Genomic DNA, 21950 nt, shown 5'->3' with positions numbered 1-21950 from the left:
GGTTGTCCTCAGGTCTGCAAAGGGGCCATCGGCTGTGAGGGGCTACTGGCCTGTCCGGGGAAGGCAGGTGACCTCTACACAGCCCAGGGGAGGGTAAAGAGGCTGAAGGCTCTTGTCTGCGCCGGGCCCCAAGCGCCGGCAAAGCCCACGGCCGTGCGCCTCTGGCCCTCATCGTCCTGGGTACCCCCATCCCCACTTCCAAAGACATGTTTCTTCTCATGTGAGGACATTTCCTTTGCCTGATTTGGATGTGGCTATGTGTTTAGAACTGTCTTCTACTATTTACGTGTGTTTAGGGCAGAAAGGGGCGATTTCTCGGTCTGGTCCCCTCCCGAGATACTGCATCCAAATAATTAAGCACAAATTATTCTCTGGCAGAATTTCAGATGCGCCCTCCACTGCTTCTGAAGCGCTCGTTTATCATTAGGAGCTCTTTACTAGTCTGTGGGTGCAAACCTGGAGTCTGTAGGACTCCCACGTTCTGGGAGGACGGTTTTACTGGGGACACAAGCATACGTCAAACATGGCTGCGTCTATTCCTGGAAAGCCTGGACAGTGCAAGATGTCCAGGACTGGGCCCCGGGCCCAGACCGGCGGCCGCGTCCCGAGAGCAAAGCCCAGCTACCCAGCTGTGCACACGGGTCGTCCCCCACCCCAGCTGGCCCCTGGCTGTCCATCGGAGCTGGGGCCTTGGATGGCTCTGAGCCCCCCCCTCACTGAGGGTGACCTGGGAGGGCAGAGAAGCTCAGAACACCAGCTATGTGCATTATTGCAAAATAAATTTATTTGAAGATACACGGTCTTATAAAAGGTCAGAGGCAATTTGAGATCCCAGATTCAGCTTGTCTCATACAAAGATTCAACTTCAAGTAGCACAATTTCGTGTCTGCTTTTAATCCTGAACGTTCTTAAATCACGAAATAGCCAACTGTTTACACAACACGCTCAACATCTGACTCCGGCCCCGGTGGCCCCGCAGCTTCTGGCTCGGGGGCGGCGGCGCTGTAGCCCTCGGGCTCAGGGGGCCTGGAGGGGGCCCGCTATTGCCACCAGCTCTGATAGCATGGACAGGTTCCTGCGTCCCGGCCCTTCCCTCCCCTTGCACCTTCCAAAAGCAGGAAAACACAAACCCAGACCAGCCCAGCACGGAGGCAGGGGTCTTTGCCCACCTCCCAGGAGGAAACTGGATGGACTCCTATGTGATGGTGTGCGGACACAGCGGGTGGGTCTTCCTGGCGACCCCGGGCGGGCTGGCCGGCGGAGGGGCCTGAGCGGCGGCCTCAGCAGGGCCTTACCTGGCTGCAGGGCAGCCGGGAAGGAGGGAGGAGGAAGGAGACTCGTGGGTGTGGCAGCTCCTGCCCATGCTGGGGGGGCTACGTGAGGATCCTGGCGATGGCTTGCAGGGATGGGAAGTCGTTGTCCTGGGCGGCGTGCAGTGCCTGGTGGCCGCTGACGTCACCGTGCGCAAGCACCTGCTGGCAGGTGGGGCACACGCAGCAGTCCAGGCCCGCGGGCCGGGTGTTGGCCTGCCATGCGCTCTTCCTGTTCTTCTTGGCCTTGGCGCCAGGAGGCCTCTCCGGGCCCCGGAAGTGCGTGTGTGCGGACAGCAGCTCCTGCTGCTTGGCCGTGTCGGGCAGGAGCACCAGCAGCTCGTTGAAAATCTTCTGGAAGTTCTCCCCGAGCAGGTCGCGGCAGCTCTTGTAATACTGGGCTGCGGAGATCACGCCCTGCCACCCAGAGCCAAACCAGTCACGCCCAGCCCGGGCCTGAGTCCCCGCAGTGGCCGTGCTGGCCCCCCACACCCCTGCCTGGCTGACCTGTCTGAACTCCCCCGAGTGGCTCTTGAACTTGCCGAAGCGGGCCTCATCGCTCTGCAGGAAGTCCTTGATGGACTGGATGAGCTGCAGGTTCCTCTCCCGGAAGTTCTCGGGCACCAGGTAGGCCTGTGGCGCAGGTGTCAGTCTGGGCCTGAGGGTCGGAACACAGGCAGGAGGTTGTGGCTTAAGCCTTTGGGGTGGACCAAGGTGAGGGCACTCCCCGGCCTCTAGGGGCACAAGGCCGGGCGGCCCACCCCCACTTACGCTTTCGTGGCGGTGGCAGTGCTGGGGACACAGGCTGGGTGGGGACTGGGCAGGAGGCCCGAGAAGCCGGGGGGTGGCTTGCTGACGGGCGGCACCAGGCCGGGCGGAGGCGGGGGTGGGGTGCCCTTCAGGAGCACCACAGCATTGAAGCCTGCAGGGGGTGGCACAGCAAGACCCGAATGTGAGCCCTGCTTGCCACATGTTGCCGTGGCTTCCCAGGCTGCCCAGCCCACCGAGGTCGGGCTCCGTCCAGCAGGCCCAGGACCCGATGACGCTGAGCTCCCTCGCGGCAATCCTGGCCTAGGGCGACTTACTCCCCCATCTCCAGAGGGCACTAGGATTGCCCCCTTTTACAGGGAGGCAAGGGACGCGGAGGGTAAATGCCCTGCTCATAGTCAGCGGTGCCACTAGGCTTCCCTCCCCACGCCTGCTGGCCTGTGACTGCCCCTCAGGGTGTGCTCCCCTCGACCCCGGGGCTCCAGTCTGACTCTCCTACCCCGGCCCCCTCCCAGATGCCCAGAAGCAGGCCAGAGCCAGACACACATACCTGGGGGAGGGGGCATCCTGGGTGGGCAGGGGACTCCAAGTGCTGGGAAGTCTTCTTGGGGTGTGGGGCGGGGAGGGGGGCCCAGGGGCCGTGGGAGCCCAGGAGGTTCCTTGGGTGTGCTCCGAGCCGGGGCCGGCCCCTCTGTGTGTCCATTGACGATGAGGGCAACGGGTCCCTCGGCTCTGCTGGCAGTCGTGGTGGGGGCCTGCTCGGCCCCAGGGGGCCCATCTTTGTCGGGGGGTTGGGGGGGGGGGTGAGGCGGCAGCCGGCTTCTCCGAGCCCACCTTCTTCTTCTTGCCGACCTTGGGGAGGGTATGGGTGGAGGCCAGCGCCAGCAGGGAGGAGACGGCTACCGTGGTGGGCACGCTCCGCAGCTCCTGGGCGGTGAGGCCAGTGCGGCCGTCCTCCTCCTCCTCCTCTGAGGGCGGTGGCACGCCCTTCTTGCTGCCCTTGCCCCCCTTCCCAGCCTTCCTGGGGGGCTGGCTGCTCCCGCCAGCAGCCTGGGCCCCCGGGGTGGGATGCGCCACCTTCTTGCTGCCGCTGCTGTTCCAGGCGGAAATGAGGCTGGTGGGGGCGGTGCTGGGCTTGGAGGCGGAGGACACCAGGGCGGGGAAGTCATCCTCCTGGAAGGTGCTCCTGCCCCTGGCAGGGATGGGGTACGCCAGTGCCAGCCCCACGGGGCCCAGGGCTGCCGCAGCAGAGCACGAGGTGGAGGAGGAGGAGGACGCAGAGGCGCAGAGGCTGGGGAAGTCTTCATCCTTGAGCTTCGAAGTGGGAGGTGGGAGGGTGCTGAGCCCAAGGAGGGGAGTGGCGTCAGTGGCCTGAGGGCCCTAGCCCACTGCGCACCCACCCTCTGCAGGAAGCCCCCCCAGCTGTGCACGAGTGTACCTCGGAGGCGTGGCCCCTGTGGCTGGGCCAGTTGCTGGGAGGCCCTCCTGGCTTACAGGACCGTTGGGTGAGGCTTCCTTGAGGCCTAGGAGCCACGAAACGACCCTATGTCAGGGCTGAGCAACATGCAGGGGGTGGGAGCAGACCCTCCAGGGTGAGCTCAGGGCTCTGCCCTGTCACTCCCAAGCACCGTGCTCACCAGGAGCCTGCCTCTCCCCTCCCAGGTGCCCGCCGGCACAGCCAGCTCACCTGCTCCCTCACCCTGAGTCCGGGACAGACGCCGGGGGCCGCGGAGCTCTTCGAGCGCCCGCAGCCCTGCCTCCTCCTTCTTGGCCCTGCTGCCCTCCTCCCGGTCCTCACTTCTGCGCGTCTCTTGCTGCGGCTGCTGCACGGCCACTGAGGCCCGGATGGCAGCTGCCACTTCCCGGTCCTCTTCTTCCCTGGGAGGGGGAGGCCTTCAGGCTGGGCAAGGCCAGGGACCGCGGCGGCATGCAGGGCGAGGAGCTGGGCAGGAGCCTCCCCCACCCACCCAAGCCTGGCCAACTGGGAGCTGGCCCGGGGCCAGTGGAGCCGGTGCCCGCCTGCCCTCGCTGGCCAGGAGAGGGCGCTGCCGACGCAGCGGGTCTCAGGCTGGGGCTCCCCCAGTGTCTGGGGTCCAAGATGCCTCCATCCTGCTGGACAGTGGGGACAGCGCCTGGCCTGAGCACGTGCCAGCAGTGCGAGTGTTTCACGGCACGCTTGCACTGAAGCCCCACCCAGTGACACAGGCCCCTCCGGCCCACCCCAACCTGCAGGGTCCTGGTGCCTCTGGCTAGAACTAGGGAAAAGAGTAGGGAAATGTCTGCTCACTCAGGACACTAAGCAGGCCCCGCCACCGCCAAGCCAAGGACACCAGACACCAGAAGGCCAAAGTCCCCTGATCCCCGTGCACCGTTCCAACCCAGCTGCCGGCCGCCGCCACCGCCCCAGGGGTGGCGCCAGGAGAATGTCAGCGGCACGCAAATCCTCCCACCTCTTGTACCTCCAGCTTCCTCGACGGCTCTGCTGGGCTCCGCGACCACTGGCCCGGCCGGCACGGCCCTGACGGTTGTACCTGTCCACCTCCTCGTAGTCCTCACCCCCAATGACCCCTGCGGCCGGGACACAGCCTGTCAAAGGCCTGGGCCAGCCTGAGGCCGGTGCTCCAGCTTGCCCAGCAGAGACTTCCCCCCACCCCCAGCTCATGAGCCCTGAGGACTGGCTCAGAGCAAGAAGTGGGCAGGGAGAAGAGTCTGCCGCAGCCACGACCCCCACACAGCAGCTCTCCCAACAGTTCTCCCAACCCTGGAGCCCCCCACCCGCAGCCGACAGATGGGAGACACACGATGGGCCAGACCGGAGCCCGGCTGTGGGGTTTCCGGGCCTCGGGGAGCGCCAGGCTGGAGCCCGATGGAGCCCCGCTCACTCACCCTCGCTGCGGCGCGAGTGCCGGGGCGCGTAGCTGAACTGCAGGTCAATCTGGCGGTTCTGGCGGGCCTCGGCGCGGCTCCGGCTATGGCAGGCTGTCCTATGGGCCTTGAGGTCGATCTCAGTGCGGAAAGCGTGGGTGAACTGCTCCGTGCTGCAGCGGCCCTCCTCACACAGGAAGTGCTTCTCCCGGAAGTGCTCCCGCAGGTAGGCGTAGTCGCTGGCAGGGCCAGGGTGTCAGCAGGAGCCTGCGGGCCCTGCCACCCCAGCCAGCGGCCCCGCCCAGCCTGCTCCGGTGCCCCGGGCCCGCGCCCACCTGTAGTAGTCCTGGGCCCCGTCAGAGTCACAAAAGTGGCAGAAGTAGTGGTCGCGGCGCAGGTGTTTGAGCAGCTCATCGTTGTCCAGGTAGCGCTCATCACAGAACTTGCAGAGCGGGTGCCCGCGGTGTGACGTGTCGTCGGGGTCCCCCTGCATGCGGTGCCGTGCCAGGTCCTTGCGCGAGTACCATTTGCGCTCGTAGGTGAAGATCTGCAGGGAAGAGGGTGCTGGGCGTGGGCAGGCCCCTTCCCATGGCCCCGCGACAAAGGGCTGCCTCGGTCCCCCCGGCCATACACACACAGCACCGTACACACCAGGAGCACCCCCCTGCCTGGGCTGGGTGAGGCTGGAGAGCTAGGGGGACGAGGGGCCTAGCCCCCAACCGCCTGCACCCAGCTCTCCCCGGGCCCCCGGGCGGGCTCCGCGGCCCAGGGCGCACCTTGAGGTGTTTGAGGCACAGCTTGCAGCAGAAGAGCTCGTGCTGCTTCCGCATGTGCTGCTCCAGGTCCCCGAAGAGGCCGAACGGCGGCAGCTCAGGGCACTGCGGGCACTCGTGCTGAAGCAGCTGCCTGGAGAGACACCGAGGGCCCCCCCGACCCCGCAGGCACTCAGTGTCACCGTCCGGAGCGAGCTCCTGCATGTGCTCAGGAGCAGGGGCTGGCGGACGGGCACTCCCACCCATGCCCACCAGGGCTCCGCCCGCGGAGTCGGTGCTGCTCCTGGCCAGGAGGGCTGAGCTCCGCGTCAGCAGGGCGCGAACACTGGGCCCACACCCTCACCTGGATGAGGAGGATCACTCCCGAGACAACTGTACCCCTTTATGGGGTTTTCCTGCCACAGACTAAGAGCCCAACTCCTAGGAGCTCGAGTGCACCTCACAGAGCCCCAGAAAGTAGGCACTGTGCACTCCACCCGAGTGTTTTCCCTGAATGTGCTGCCCCTGTCCCCACCGCCACCCCAGGGGGCTGCTATGAGATGCCTGTTACAGGAGAGGAAACGGAGCACGGGCCCTGACATCTGCGCCCCAGGGCTGTGAGGAGCACAGGAGGGCTCGGGGATGTGCCCATCCCTAGTGCAGGGCTGGCCACAGGCCCTCGGAATCCCGGGCTAAGGATCTCTCGCACCTGTACAAGGCAAAAACTTTTCCATCAGCGAAGTAGATGTCATATTTTTTCTCGTGCTGCAGCTGGTGGAGGGGGATTGTGGCAAAGGTAGGAAGCTTCTTCCCGAAGACCACCTGGAACCAAGTGAGGGGGGCTGGTGAGCAGGGCCGTAGGCACCCAGTGGAGGACACCGTCGGGCTGAGAAGAGGGAGGCACACAGCCCCTGCTGAGAAGGCCGAGGCCGGCCCCGCAGGCAGCACTCTCTGCCATCCTGGGCTGCCCAGGCCCCTCTCCTCACCTGCAGCCCGCGGGCCTGGGGTGACCCACATGGAGACACAACACCCAGCCTCGCCACCAGGGGGCGGCAGGCTCCCCACTCATCCAGGGAGGTCACCCCAGAGGAACAGGGGTCAGCAGTGACCCCCGGGGGGGCAGTGACAGAGACCACACATGGGTGTTGAGCACAGGGCAGAAAAGGTAGAGATGACGTCCAAGAAGAAGCTATGGAAACAACGCCACCAGGACAAGCAAGGTGACCACACGTCATGCCAGGCCACCCTCTGTCCACCCGCGATGCCATAGGAGAGGGATTCCCCCGCAGGCCTCGGTCACAGCCCCTGGCTGCTTCCTGCCTATTAACCAGCTGCCAGGGGTGCCAACGTGCCGAGCTGGGGTGCGTGGGGGGGGTCTGGGTGCAGACACCCGTGCAGCCTGGCTGTTTCCCAGGGGGTCTCGGGCACGCTCAGGTACAGCCTGCCGGGCTGCCCCTCCACAGACCCCCATCCCAGCGCCCCCAGGATCCTCTCACAGGCTCAGGTCCCCCCTCTGCACCAACAAGAGCACAGCTCCCTCCAGGGCTCCCTCCTCTCTGGCCCCCACTCATCCCTGGACCAAGACCACACCTTCGGTCTCCTCTCCATGACCCTTCCCACTCCACTACTGTCCCCCGCAGTCTGGGACTGGTCGCTCGCCTCTGCTCAGCGTCCTCACCTTGGGAAGGGTCATGTCAAGGTCATCCCTGCTCTGTTTAGGCTCAGCTAGGCTCAGCCAGGGAGGATGTCTGGGATCACAATGGCCATGCACTTGGGAAAGCAGGGGACTGGCTGGGGAGAATGGTGGTCACATTGTCCCCAGCAGCAGGATGCTTAAGACTGGTTCCCTGGGGGTCTGGGGGAGAAGCTAGGGAGCTCAGTCTCCACTTCTCTACTGTGGGGAGAGCACACTGACCCCCAAGCACTGCCCCCTCCAGCCCAAGGGAGGCATCATGGTCCAGCCACACCCATTCCGGGGGAAGGAGGAGGATGAGCAATGCCCCAGCAGGCCTTTCTTCCCCTTGTCATCCTGTCTGGTAAACTGGCTGCCCGGTCCTGCCCCTGCCCCATTCGTATTTTGGGTGGGTGCTTCACTGCAGCTAAGCTCCCATGGCCCCCCCCCCCCCCTGTTCCCTTCCCAGGCCCCTGGGCCTCACATTGGCCTCTTCCCACGGTTCCAGCCCTTCCAGGACAGGACAAGGCCACACCAGCCCTGCCCCACGCCACTCACAAGGGCGCCTTCCCGGCCCTGACCCCAGTTCCTCCTGCCTCTTGCCAGGGGACCAGCGCCTGCACGCGCAGGGCCACGAGCTGGCCACAGATCACAGGGTCTGTCGTGGGATCGGCTGCCGGGACTCAGGGCCCTGCTTACACTGAGGCATCACGGGCGGCAGGGGCAGCGTCCTCCCGTGAGGGAGCCCCCTGCCAAAAAGCAGCCAGTCCAGCAACTCAGCAGAGGAACAACTTCTTCCCCAGAGGAAGCCCGTGCCGCGATGCCACTGTCAACCACCGTCTCCCCCAGCTCCAGCGCCTTGGTCTCAGAGGTCTGCTCGGATCCACTGGGGGGCGGGGGGTGTCTTACTGCCGGCACCCTCGCTGTGGACAGAGGCAGGGTGCCGTTCTCAGGGGCGTCTGTCTCTCCTGAGCAGTCTGATGGGGCAGCCAATTCTGGGCACACCTGAGCCAAGCCAGGAGAGGGGGGACACTGGGAACCTCAGGAAGAGGTTGAGGAAGGGAAAGGCTGCGTTTGTCTGAGAACGAGGGTGAGCAGGTTTGGAGCTGGGGGTGGGAATGGCGAAATGCTAAGGGCCTTTCCTAAACAGGCTATAAGACCAGGATTGGGCCCCTGAAGGCCTGCGCCGGCGTCAGGACCAGTAATGAGTACACGAGAGGGCAGCAGTGTGGCTCGGTGTGGCCCAGCAGAGGGTGAGGCACATGGCGAGACCAAGTCGCTGAACAAGGACCAGGGCATGGGGGCCCAACCAGGGATGGGAAGGAACCCACCAGGGATCCAACCAGCATGGCCCAAGACCCACCCACCCTGGTGATCTCCCCGATGGGACAGGGTCATGGATCCGAAGACAGAGGCACAGGCCAGGCCTAGACACTTGAGAATGGACCATCTTGGGAAGCCCCTGGGTCGGCCAGGCAGTCGATGTCCAAGGGGGAAAGGGCACCCCTGGGTGGGCCCCAGGATGGCTGGGCCAGTCCCTGAAGAGAGGGAGAGGGAGATGGGATGAGGGCTCTACTCAGCCCCCCACAGGGGTGGGTGTGTGTTCCTGCCTGGGGCTTTGTTACTCCCCACTCCCAGTATCCACTGGGCACTCAGTGAGTGGAAGAGAGGATACATGGTGACAGCAGAGACCCCTGGTAAGAGTGAACCGATGGTGAGGGTGCGCAGTGAGGGCCCCACCTAGGAAGTACAGGCCCCAGAGGAGCCCAGGTGGACCAGGCTGGTGGGGAGGGGCCCTGACACCAGACAAGCAAGGGTGGTCAGCAGGTCCCACCCCCTGACCTGCCATCAGCCTCCTTCCCACGTCTTGCCTGTGAAGTGGAAGGGAGGCCGTACTAGCTCAGACACACCGCACTTTGTATAGCAGCCCCATCCGGCCTCTTTGACAGAGATGGGCTGGGAAAAAAAAAAAGAAGAAGAAAATGGACCGTGCGAAAGGTGAGACCAGGGAGGAAGGTGGGGAACGCTGATGTTGGTCTTGACTGGGAGCCGGCCTGGCCTCCACCCGGAGCACCTGCTGGGCAATCCAGCTGGATCTGGCTCCCTGCCTGACCAGCAGCTGCAGGGCTGCTCTGCGTCTGCTCTTTGCAACGCCTGCCCCACAGCGGGCACAGGGAAGCCCCGAGCCGAGGTGTGCGCCTGTTCCGCACAGTATCTTGGCATGCTTTCCTCAGGGTTTTTACAGACCGAGTCCCATAAGGGAGGACAGAGCAGAGGCAGCCCCTGGAGGCAGCTGTGGGATTCCTAAGTGGGCATGGCACATTCAGAGGACAGTGCAGGACTCAGCCAGGGAACAGGAAGAGCTAGGGTGGAGCTGCAAGTTCAAGAGTGGGAAGCAAGCAAGATGAATGGAAAGGATCGTCATCTCCCAAAGTTCCCAGGACACCCTCCTGCTGCCCAGTAATTCAGGGCAGGCCTAAGAGGAATGCCAGAATCGGCCAGAGGCACCCAGTGCCAAAGCACGCTCCAGCGGGAGCCTGCTGACAGCTCGTGTCAAGAGCTGCTTGCCACACACAGCACTGGAAGGGTGTGGGACCCACAGGGAGCAAGAGAGGCCACGTGCTGGCCACAGGAGCCACACAGAGGTGTCTGCTCACTTCCAGAGTGAGACCTGCAGCCCCTGCCTTCCTGGAAGGAACTATAGGTGCACTGGAAAACCTGGCCCTTCAAGAGTGACCTCATGCCATGCAAGACAGGCCGGCATGGCAGCCTTGGGCAGAGCTGGGAGGCGCTCACTGAGCCACAGGCCCAAGGATTTCCCGACAATTTGTGCACTCCAGATCTCTCCCAGGCCCGTCTCTGTCCACCCCATTACAGACTAACAGCGTCTCCAAGTGTCTTTTTTGAAAAGAGCACAGAATAGGTGCTCATGGGAGAGCTCATGGAATTACAGGATTGTCTTGGCTCCCCTAACATAAATGTCTACCTAAAAAAAAAAAAAAAAAAAGGAAAACAACACAACTAAAGAAACCTACTCCTCAACAATGCCGTTTCTGCGTCACTTCTAGGAAGAAGAAAGATTCCCTGGCAGATGTCACCAGCCCAAGCTTTCCATGAACAAACCAGAGGACTTTCACAACACTGGAAGCAAACATATCTCAAAGCAAACCAAGGGAGTTCCAATTAGGTGCTTCCAGCCAGCATCTGGCATTATGGGGACGATGGGGAAAATCTCCACAGTGCCCTCTGACCCCCTCCAGGGCTTCCAAATCTGGACAGAGTCAGAAACATCCCCACCTCCACTCTGGAGCTGACCCCCTCACCACCACCCCCCGTTGGAATTGGCAAGGAGGAGAAAAACTTCGTAACACTTTTAACCCCATCCGCCTACAATCTTAAGGAAACCTCAATGGTTCAGCCACCCCCTCTGGTGGGCAGGTGTGAGTGCCACCGCCCCTCAACAGATGAAAGCACCAGTCTCGGGAGGACCTTGCCGGGGTTACCCCGAGGGGCCCAGACACACAGCTGGGCTGGAAATACCCACTTTGACCCTCTGCTTCCCGGACTGCCATAACCGTCCCCATAGGGACCGCTCCCTCTTCGACCCAGCGGCGCCAGCTCCTGCCTGCCGGCCCCAGAAGCCCCACAGTCGGCCCCACGGTCGGGAGCCCGCCCCGGGGGGCCCCGCCAGGCTCGCGGCCGGACACCAGGAAGGCAAAGTCCCCTTCCGGCCGCGCCCCGTGCCCGCCCGGCGCCCCGAACGCGCGGCCCGGCCGGCGCGGCGCACCTGGCGCAGCTCCTCGCGGCACACGGCGCAGTAACGCTGCTCGCACAGCACCCGCATCTTGGTGGAGCAGCGGTAGCACACCGGGTGGTCGCAGCGGCCCAGCGCCGTAGCCTCCAGGTCCCCGCAGCACAGCACGCAGCTCCCGCCGCCCCGCTCGGGCACCGCCGCCGCCTCCAGGGCCGCGCGCCGCCCCTCGGCGCCCGCCGCCGCCGCCGCCGCCGCCGCCGCCGCCATGGTCCGTGCTCCGGCCCCCTCCGGCCGGCGCGGCGCGGCCTGGCTCCCGGCGGGCCCGCCCCTTCCGGGCGACGTCAGCGCCCCGCCCAGTAACGGCCCCGCCCGGCGGAAGCGCGAGCCGCAACTTCCGCCCCAGCGAGGCGCGGGCGGGACCGCGGGATGGGGCTTGCGGGGGGCGGCTTGGGGGCACGGGCGGGACCGCGGGAGGGGGCTCGGAGCCCGGGCTGGGAACTGGGGGCCCGGGCGGGACCGCGGGCTGGGGGCGGGGGGCGCGGTCCGCGGCGCGGCCCCCCTCCGCTGCCTCTGCGGGGGCTGCCCGCCCGGTGAGACGCCGCGCCGCCAGCCAGGTAGCTTGGAATTCAGAGCAACCACGGACGGCGCTCAGTGTGGTTCCGGTGAGTACGCCCCTGCTGTAGGCAGGCCGTCCTTGTGTTGACATGCTACCCTGCGTTGATCTGAAATGCAGATTGAACCGCACGTCCTGCAGTTTATGTGCTAAATATAGCCGCTGTATCGGGAGCCCACCGTTTCTGCCCAGCCAGACTGCTTGTATCTGCCGCGTACACGGGCCTGGTCACCAGGCGCTCCCTTCCCCCCCCTCCCCCCCCTCCCCCGCCCGCCCCGGCCTCCCCAAATAAGAACTTCCTGCAAATCCTTATCAGAAAAGACTGTTTTTTGGTGACATCCTTCTCCAAGCTGGGGGCTATCTCCCCGGATCCTGATGGGAAAATCACGCAGGGAACTTGCACTCTTCACTGGGCACACCCAGCTGAGCTCAGGGGCTTGGCGCAGAGAAGCCTCAGGGCAGGTTTGCTGAATGGACGGTGGTGAATACTGGGCTTCAGGTCCCTGCAGGTAGGCTTCCTCCCTATCCTTGGGGGACAGGCACACTCCCGACCTCCCTTCTGCCATTAAAGGAGGCAAGTCAAATCTGAAGCCTTCTAGAAAAAGGCAGTGTGTTGTTGGGGAGCGAGCCTGGACTTTAGAATCAGACAGAAATGAGCTTGAAACCCCAGTTCAGCCACTTATTTGCTGGTGAACTTGGTTAGCTCACTGAACCCTTGACTTCCTCAATTGGAAAGTGGGCATCATCACACCAAGTGAATCTGGTGGACGGGCCAATGCACATGCCTTCTCACTGTCACACAACCCCACTAAATGACAGCGAAGGAATAAAAGACTGCCAATCCACAAGTGCCAAGAGAAGAAGGCAGGAGGTAGCTAGTGAAAGATGTCAACAGACTTTGGAACGACAGGAAGATGAGTGACTCACTTTACAAAGCATCCTTAAGACCTTTGGGGGGGCGCCTGGGTGGCTCAGTCATTACGCATCTGCCTTCAGCTCAGGTCATGATCCCGGGGTCCAGGGATCGAGCCCCGCATCGGGCTTCCTGCTCTGCGGGAAGCCTGCTTCTCCCTCTCCCACTCCCCCTGCTTGTGTTCCCTCTCTCGCTTTGTCTCTGTCAAATAAATAAATAAAATCTTAAGAAAAAAAAAAAAGACCTTTGGGGGGAACCCTGATAAGAAGTTTCACTGAGGGTGAACTGAGGCAGGGCACTGAAAACGAATGCCTGCAAGTCAGTGCATGGAACCCAGTGACCTGGGCCCTCCTCCCCTGCCCTGACTTCTGTATCCAGTCCACACCCCCCTCCCTTGCTTAGGTTCCAGAAACTGACCAGCTCCAGAGAAAAGCTTCACTGCCTGCCCCATTACAGAATGAAAAGCCATTCCTGCAGTGAAGCCCACTGCCTGGCAGAGCCATGTCCCCACAGAAAGAGCATCAGGTCTCACTCACACATGGGGACAGATGGGCAGCCAAGGATCTCCAGACTCAGGAGGAAAGCCTGCAATGTGAAAGATGGACCAAACTAAGCAGACCCAGGGAGCAAAAGGAAGCTTTAGAAAGAACTGTATTTGGGATGCCTGGCTGGCTCAGTCGGTGGAGCACATGACTCTTGATCTTGGGGTGGTGAATTCCAGCCCCGTGTTGGGTGGGGAGCCTACCTTGAGAAAAGGAAAAAAGAGTTGTATTTGATATTCCCAGAAAAGATGCTGCTTCCGTGAAATGAGAATAGGATGCCTTGAATAATAACAAGCACAAAATAATCAGAACAAGAAAGGGCTCTTAGAAATCAAAAATATAAGTAAAAATTCAAGAGCAAATTGGGAAGATACAGTTGAAATCTCCCAGCAAGCAGAACACAAAGAAAATAAAGAAGCTGGAACTTTGAATCTAGAAGGTGCAATATCTAATTAATACGAATGTCAGAGAGAACAGAGAAAGTGGAGAGGTGCAAATTATCCAAGAACTAATAAGACAGTACGGGCTGTCACTGAAGGACGTGAGTCTTCACACTGAAAGGAAGGGCCCAGCCACGGAAGAAAGGTCCCCAGCAAGTGACATCATCCTGGCGTACAGCGGACAGCTTTAGGGAGGAGGGGGTAAGGAGGGAGAAGATCCTAGAAGAGGGATTGAGAATAGGACTTTACTCCTGGAACACTGGAAGCCAGAGATTCCCTCAAATTTCTGAAGGAGTGGGATATCCATCCACAAATTCTACAACCAGAAAATCTTTCCATTAGGCATAAAGACACTGACATAAAAGGGACAAATTATTTAGGTCCTATGTCCCCATTCACATGAAACTACCAGAGCGTTCGTGTCTCCAAAATGTTAGGGAGTACCAGTTGGAAGATGACCTGGTATCCAGAAAACGGATTCCAACCCAGACAAGAGCCAAAGCAGAGCGTGGGATGATGCCCGTGTGGAGACGCCAACATGGATGTGTGGGAAAGGGGGTGTGCAGGCTGGAGTAGGAGGCCACCATCTCCCACAGGGAGCCTCCAGAGCAGACATGGAACCGATCAGGGTGCCCTCGCGTGCTTGAGAATCTGGAAAAGGTACTGCAAGGAACTCGACCTATCTCTCAGAACCTTTGGGGGAAAATAGCACAATAAGTGTGTAAAAAAAGCAATCAGTGAGATAGGAAATGTAATCATAGTACACTTAGCAGAGAACAATATCTACACAGCCATAACAATATAAACGCTGGCTACTGAGTTAACCAAAATTTGTGACAAAATTCTAGAAGGATGGAGAGGGTGTGAGAGGGCCAAAGCTTCATCTAAATTTGTAGGAAGCCTTCTGGTGCTGCCTAAAACAGATAAATCAGAAAGTGTCGGTTTATAATCTGAGGGTCTGTGGTTCTCAATTGGGGGTGGTTTTACCCCCAAAGAGACGTTTGTGGTGGTCACAGCAGAGTGGGAGCATTACTGACATCTACCGGGTCATTAGTTTCCCGTGGCCACTGTTAAAAAATGACCACAAACTTTTCAGTTTCAAAACAACACAGATGTATTATCTTACAGTTAGGAAATTTGGAAGTTCGAAACAGGTCTGCCTGGGATAAAATCAAGGTGCAGGTGGGGTGCACGCCTTCGGGCGAGAATCCATCTCCTCTCCAGCTTTAGAGGCCCCCTCCATCTGCAAGGTGCACCCTGCCAGCCTCGTCCTTGTCACCCCTCCTCCTCCAATGCTGCCTCCCTCCACCAACGATGTGGTGGCGCTGGGCCCACCTGCATAATTCAGGACCATCTGCTTCCATTAAGGTCCGCTGATGAGCGTCCCTAATTTCATCTGCAACTTCAGTGTCCCCCCACCCCCCGCTTACCACGTCAAGTAGGTGTGCCTAGGTTCCAGGATATCTGGGGCACATCTTGGGCAGGGGCTGTTAACTCTGCCTGTACAGGTGAGTGACGGCCAGGGATGCTGCTGACCGTCCTCCACCGCACAGGACCGCCCCCACATGTTGGTGCGGCTGAGGGTAGGGACCCTGATGAGGTCATAACTTATGCTGGGGGCTTCTGGCTGGGGTGCGGGTGAGGGGGGCGGGGGGGCTGCAAAGGGAGCTCCCCGGGAGCTGAACTCTTTGCTCTCTTGTTCTGGGCCGTGGGCATGCAGATGTATGCCTAAAAGACGAGATGTGCACACTACTCAGGGTACGTTAGTTACGGCTTCTTAAAAAGACCACAGGTTTTTTTTTTTAAAGATTTTATTTATTTATTTGACAGAGAGAGACACAGCGAAAGAGGGAACACAAGCAGAGGGAGTGAGAGAGGGAGAAGCAGGCTTCCCGCAGAGCAGGGAGCCCGATGTGGGACTTGATCCCAGGACCCTGGGATCATGACCTGAGCCGAAGGCAGACGCTTAACGACTGAGCCACTCAGGCGCCCCACAGGTTTTTAGAATAGTTAAGTTTATGGTTTTTAAGTAGGGGGTAAATACTAGAAGAAACAGTTGAAGGACCTGGAAGCTGTTGCCTCTGGAGAGCACGACTGGGATGTGAAAGTGTGGGTCAGGGAGTTTGAATTTCTTCCTTATGCTAGCATTATATTAATCATGTAAATTACCTCGATAGAAATAAATAATTTTAAAAAAAGAAGACAAAACAGATTTGCTCAGTCACTGCGTCCTTAGGATGGAGTCCTTGTTGGGGCCAGGCTCTGAATGGTCCTGGCCCACGGGCAGCCTGGTGCCATTGGAGAAAGGTGGTGTGCAGGCCCAAAGCCACGCTCCCCTGGTTTCTAGGAGGATGTTGGGTGGATGAAGGGAGAGGTGAGTCCCAGAAAGGAGAGTCAGCTCTCATGGGCCCGTCACCTCCTCCCCTCCTCCCAGAGTGGAGCTTTGGCTCCAGACCCCTGCAGCGGGGGGAGGAGGGAGGCCTTTGTCACTGGACCCTTGGGCTCCGGGCTGGGTGGGGCTCAGAGCCCCTCCTTCTCTGTACCCCACATTGGGAGTTCCCAGGACTAGGGTGTGCTTTGCTCCCCCAGCCCGGCCCTGGGCTCCCTCCCCACGTGCCTTCTGCACAGTCACCCAGCAGGAGTCCCACTCCATCTCACTGGGGCCTTCATCATCCCCTGCATTTCACAGCCATAAACAAGCAAGACGGGTATTTAAATTTTAGATACGGGACATAGTATCATGCAGGGTACTTTCTTTAATACTGTTTTGGAGATTCATCCGTCTGGTACCTGTAGCTCTACTTCAGTGTTCTAATGGCTCCAGACCCCGTTACCGCCTAGCCGCAAGTGATCCTACTGGGCCATCTCCAGGGGGTGCCGGACTCTCCCCCGCTGAGCTGGGTGGAGTGGGGGGCTCCAGGCAGGCTTCTCCCCCCTCCCACCTCCACCAAGTACTCTTAGCCCGGAGGATGTACAGCGTCAGGGGACCCTGGTGACCCGCGTCGTGCTGCGCTGCCCGCCCACTGCACACTCCAGGCGGCTCTCCAGGCCAAGGGCCCCCCTGGGGAGGCTGCATTCCACACGACTCCGGGGTCCCTGTGGTCCTCCAGGCCCCTCCAGGTGTGCCCGCAGCTCCCTCTGCATCCCCTACCCCATCAGTCCCTGTGCCAGTCACCCCTCCATCAAAGCGTTTTTACTGACAGCTTAGGAGGCTGGTCAGCCTTGGGAACAGTAACCGCAGGAGATGGTAGTGACCATGTTTTGAGCAGCTACCGTGTGCCAGGCGTAATGCCAAGACCCGTGCCTGGATTAATGCTCACAGTAAGCTGAGGAGGGGCTCTTATCATCCCAGTTTGCAACGTGAAGAAACAGACGGGAGAGGTTGAGGTGCACACCCCCCCCCCATTCCCACCACCAAGCACAGGGCGCTGGGCTCGGCTCACTTCTCCCCCGTTCCACAAGGCCTTTGTAGGGAGGGCTGCCAATGCTTCTAACTGCCCCCCCAGGGCTCCCCACAACCAAGTTGGGCCCTTCCTGCCTTAGAGGTGCATCCTCTGTACTCCCAGCCCCTCTGTGGCCCCTCGATAGGGAGACTTGGGAGGAAGGAGTTTGTTCCCTTCACTCCCAGAATCACGCCTTCCCTTTTGCTGCAGAGACAGGCAGAGGGCAAGGGGCAGTTTCCATGGAGAACTGCAGTTCAGGTCCCCAAACTGGTGCTGTCAGGCTGGGGGATCTAGGTCGGACCCCATTTGCACCACTGCTTACCCAACAGGTGATCTGAACAAATCCATTTTCCTTGTGCCTTACTTTCTTCATTGATAAAGGAGGTCGATAATCGTCCACTTCGGGGCACCTGGCGGGCATGCGACTCTTGATCTTGGACTTCTGAGTTCAAGCCCCATGTTGGGTATAGAGGTTACTTTAAAAAATAAAATCTTTTTAAAAATTTTTTATCAGGGCGCCTGGGTGGCTCAGATGGTGAGGCGTCTGCCTTCGGCTCAGATCATGATCTGAGTCGGCTTCTCCCTCTGCCTCTCTCCTGCTTGTGCTGTTTCTCTGTCTCTCGAATAAATAAAATCTTAAAAAAAAAAAGATCAGAAGTCCTAGAAAGGGCTTTCATTAAAATAAATAAATAAATAAATAATTTTTTATTTTTTAATTTTTTTTAGAGATTTTATTTATTTGACAGAGACACAGTGAGAGCGGGAACACAAGCAGGGGGAGTGGGAGAGGGAGAAGCAGGCTTCCGGTGGAGCAGGGAGCCCGATGCGGGGCTTGATCCCAGGACCCTGGGATCCTGACCTGAGCCAAAGGCAGACGCCTAAAAACTGAGACACCCAGGCGCCCCCTTTAAAAAAAATTTTTTCTTAATAGTTTGAAAAACTATGACGCTTAATGACTGAGCCACCCAGGTGCCCCTAAAATTGTTTTTAAAGATTTTATTTATTTGAGAGAGTGAGCGAGAGAAAGAGAGAGTGCACACACAAGCCGGGGAAGAGGCAGAGGGAGGGAGAAGCAGACTCCCCGCTGAGCAGGGAGCCTGATACGGAGCTCAATCCCAAGACCTGAGATCATGACCTGAGCCAAAGGCAGACACTGAATGACTGAGCCACCCAGGCGCCCCCCCCAAATAAAATCTTTTTTAAAAAAATTATCCCACCTCGTGGCATTGTTTGGAGATCAAAATAAGACATTTCAGGGATGCCTGGGGGGCTCAGTCGGTGAAACGTCTGCCTTCAGCTCAGGTCATGATCCCAGGGTCCTGGGGTCGAGTCCTGTGTCAGGCTCCTTGCTCAGCGGGGGGCCTGCTTCTCCCCTGCCTGCTCTGACTGCCGCTACCCCTGCTTGTGTGCTCCCCCCCACCCCAGCTTCTTTCTCTCTCTGACAAATAAAATTTTTTAAAAAAAGAAAAAAGACATTTCAGGATCACTGGCGTCTGGGATCAAGAAAATGTTCCATGAGTGGTGTGGTTGCTGGGGGTGGGGTGAGGCCTGATTATTTCGGGGTTTGCATCCTTCCTGGGCTGGGGCTCAGGCAAGAATGGGTCAGGCTCTGCCCTCTGGAAGAGGTTGTTAAACACATACATCCACAGAGGAATACTCCAGGGGACTATTCAGATGAGGGCCATGTAGGCAGGATCCTGAATGATGAGTGCAAGTCTGCTGGGTTGGGAAGGAAGGGAAGGACGTTTCGAGGACAGAAACACAGAGGTGGGCAGAATCGCAGTTTGTTGGGTAAGGCAGAAAGATAAAAACTGGCCAGAGACAGTGGTCTTGGGGGGATCACAGCCAGAGAGTAGGCTGGAGGTCCACAGGGCCTTCTCCTGCCCAGGCCAGGGTTGGGGTAAGAGGAGGGGTTTACTTTTTATTGTGGAAGCCATGGGAAACCACTAACCATCTCAGGGAGGGCTCCATATGACCAAGCTTGTGGTTGCAAGCATCCAGCCGCAGCTGGGAGTGGGTTGGAGGGCTCCCACCTGCTAGTGTGGGAGAGGGTGGGGATGGGTGGGGGGACAAGAGACAGCCCTCAGGAGAGGAGATACACAGAGTTCTTGAATGATACAGAGGACCCCCACCAGTCAGCGCTTCTGACCCCACTAGGGTTCTTATAGCCCCCCAGTCTTTCCTCTGCTGGTGCCCAACCTGCAAGAGCTCTGGCTAAGGAGGCATCCCTTTGCCCACGTCCGCCCATCCCCTCAGTTCTTGAGGGGGAGCAGGGGCGCCCCCAGCGGAGCGTCAAGATGAGCTCTAGGTGAAGGCCCACCCACTCAGAGAAGATACTCCAAGAACCCACGCCCCTGCCCCAGCAGCCTGGGCCCCTCTTCCCTCTCCATCCCTCCCCCTACCTTTTGGGAGCCGAGCGAGTACCGCGGGGGCGAGCGGGGCGGGGCCAGCGAGCAGTTATAGCTGGCCCCGCCGCGCTGCGCCCCCGACGCTCCGGGTCCCCGACGCAGCAGTCCCGCGGCGCGCCCAGCCCCAGCTGAGTTAGCTCCGGGCCTGCCCCGCCGGGCGGCCGTCAACCTGAGCACCCTGGCGCGGGGCACGGGCGTGCGGGGCCCTGCGGGCCGGCCGGTGCTCGCATTGTTGCTGCTGCTGGCGCTGCCGGCGCTGCCCGCTGGCGCCTGGTACAAGCACGTGGCGAGTCCCCGCTACCACACAGTGGGCCGCGCCGCGGGCTTGCTCATGGGGCTGCGCCGCTCGCCCTACATGTGGCGCCGAGCGCTGCGCCCCGCTGCCGGGTCCCTTGCCTGGGACACCCAAGGCCTGGGCGCGTCCCCCCAGGGGCTATCCGCCAAAGACACCCTCTCTCCGGCGCCCGTCCCTCGCGGTGCTCTCCTGCTCTCCTCGGGGGTTCGGGAACTGTTGGAGATGGGACGCAGGTACTCCCGCGCAGGGCTCGAACTGCGGGCGCGAACTGCGCAGCCCGAGCCTGAACTGGAGCCGCGGCAGGGCGCCCATTCCTGGACCTCCGTGAAGCAGGCCAGGTACGTGGGGAGAGAAAGGGGGCCGGGACAGCAGCTGGTGGAGGATGTCTGGAGAGATCTGGGCCCGGAGCGCACGCCCGCGTGCCCACAAGACCTTCCTATCTCCCACTTCTTGCCCAGAAAGCTTTCCAAGAGCCTCCTACCCTTCCAGCCTTGGGGGGGGGGGGGAGGGGAGTTAAGGGTTAGTGGAGGGCGCACAGCCTTCTCCCCAAGGTCCTGCTCTGTTCTTTCTAGAGCCTTCGGAGTGTCTCCTGTTCAGCCATGGTCCGCGCAGTGAACCATCTTCGCTGGCCCCCACCTCTCCCCAGGGCCATCCTGAACGCAGCCCTTGCTGGTGATGCCCCCTTGTCTGACCCAGGAGTCTACTCCTCCTCCTGGGCGAACAGCTCAGGCCAGGCCAGGTGGTCTGGTCAATAAAAGCTGCCTGGTTCATGCGTTCCCGCGTGTGACACTTTTCCTCTGCGCTGTATACTTGGCATCTAACTTCGGGGTGCAAACAGCTGCGTTCACACCCTGGCAATTACAGGAGCCCTCTCCCTGGCCAGGGGATGCCCCCTCCTAACCATCTCGATCTGTAAGTCCTTTTGGGGGGGGGGAGAGGGGACAGAGGCAGAGACACTGCTGGGGCCTAGGTCCCCTTCCTTCTCTGCCAGTACTGCTCCTCCTGTTCCAGGGTGGGGTCATCAGACCAGGTCCCAGGGTCCCACAGGAGAGGAGAGGTCTCATGGGAGGTAGGCACAAGTCAGACCTTGGGTCCCACTGCCATCCACCAGAAAGAGGAAAACGACTCATACACTACTAGCTGAGCCAGAGCTCCCACCCCAGCCTCCCGGGAGCCCCAGAGTGCCCCCTCACTATGCCTCCTGACCAGGCTGGGAAGAATGTCTTCCTTAAGGGACCTTAAGACCAGCAGCCTTGGGGCGCCTGAGTGGCTCAGTCGGTTAAGCATCTGCCTTCAGCTCAGGTCATGATCCCAGGGTCCTGGGATCAAGCCCCACATCAGGCTCCCTGCTCAGCGGAGAGCCTGCTTCTCCCTCTGCCTCTACCTGCCACTCTATCTGTGCTCTCTATCTCTCTGTCAAATAAATAAATAAAATCTTTAAAAAAAAAAAAAAAAAAAGACCAGCAGCCTACTCAGCCTTTCCCACATCTCCCAGGATTCATTTCAAACCTGATCTCCTTCACCCCCCTCCTTCCCCTCAGCCAATGGCTTCTGGAGAGGAAGTGAGAACCCCTGGCCCCCTTCTTCAAGGTCCTGCTCCTCTTCTAGGGAGGAAGGGCCCCTTGCCTCCTCAGAGACCCTTCCACCTCTTATCCCCTCTGCATTTTCAGTTATTGGCTCCAACCCCCACGTAAATATGCTCTGCTGTCGTGAATAAGGACCCCTGGGCCCCCTTACAGCTCCTGCTCACAAGTGTGTGGGCCCCTCCACCCTTCTGCCTCCTCGTCAACCCTCTTCGGTGTGGGCTCTGACTCCCACAACTGTCCTGGGCCTTGATGCGCCTAGTCACTGTGCCCTGATGCTGTCTGCCCTTGGAGCCCTCCCTTGGCCATGTGGCAAGGCCTTCCACTAGGGCACCCAGCCAGGACCAGAGGAGGGGTGGTCCCATGCCTGTTGAGCTGGCTAGCTTCAAGATACTCACATGGAACCAGCCCCCACGTTCTCCTTGGCCTCTGGAAGCCCCCATCTCTCCTTACTGGCAATTCCTGCTCATCTCCTGGGTGCACCCTTCTCCCCATGTTGTCCCCTAATGTGGGTGCTCTTTTTTCTCCACCCTCCCAATTCTTACTGACTGACCCCTGACTATATTGACTCTGTTTCCAGGATCTGCACTGA

General features: G+C 60.2%; 2 protein-coding genes across 2 annotated transcripts; one reads left to right on the top strand and one right to left on the bottom strand.

The window, feature by feature from the left end:
* Positions 1–777: 777 nt before the first annotated feature.
* ZNF598 (zinc finger protein 598) lies at positions 778–11388 on the bottom strand. Its single transcript, XM_032425513.1, is given in 13 exon segments — positions 778–1727; positions 1818–1968; positions 2082–2232; positions 2629–2881; positions 2883–3417; positions 3517–3601; positions 3766–3956; positions 4529–4646; positions 4965–5182; positions 5279–5490; positions 5720–5849; positions 6405–6517; positions 11155–11388. Coding segments are annotated over 13 exon segments (2745 nt in total). The 3' UTR covers positions 778–1373.
* On the top strand, positions 11387–21950 carry NPW (neuropeptide W). The gene is made up of 3 exons (XM_032425511.1): positions 11387–11542; positions 19536–20294; positions 21939–21950. The coding sequence occupies exons 1-3, from the start codon at positions 11387–11389 to the stop codon at positions 21948–21950; spliced, it is 927 nt and encodes a 308-aa protein (XP_032281402.1).

Source organism: Phoca vitulina, unplaced genomic scaffold (genome assembly GCF_004348235.1).
Source record: "Phoca vitulina isolate PV1807 unplaced genomic scaffold, GSC_HSeal_1.0 scaffold33, whole genome shotgun sequence".
NCBI classification, from domain to species: Eukaryota; Metazoa; Chordata; class Mammalia; order Carnivora; family Phocidae; genus Phoca; species Phoca vitulina.
This window is presented reverse-complemented; position numbering and strand designations above follow the sequence as displayed.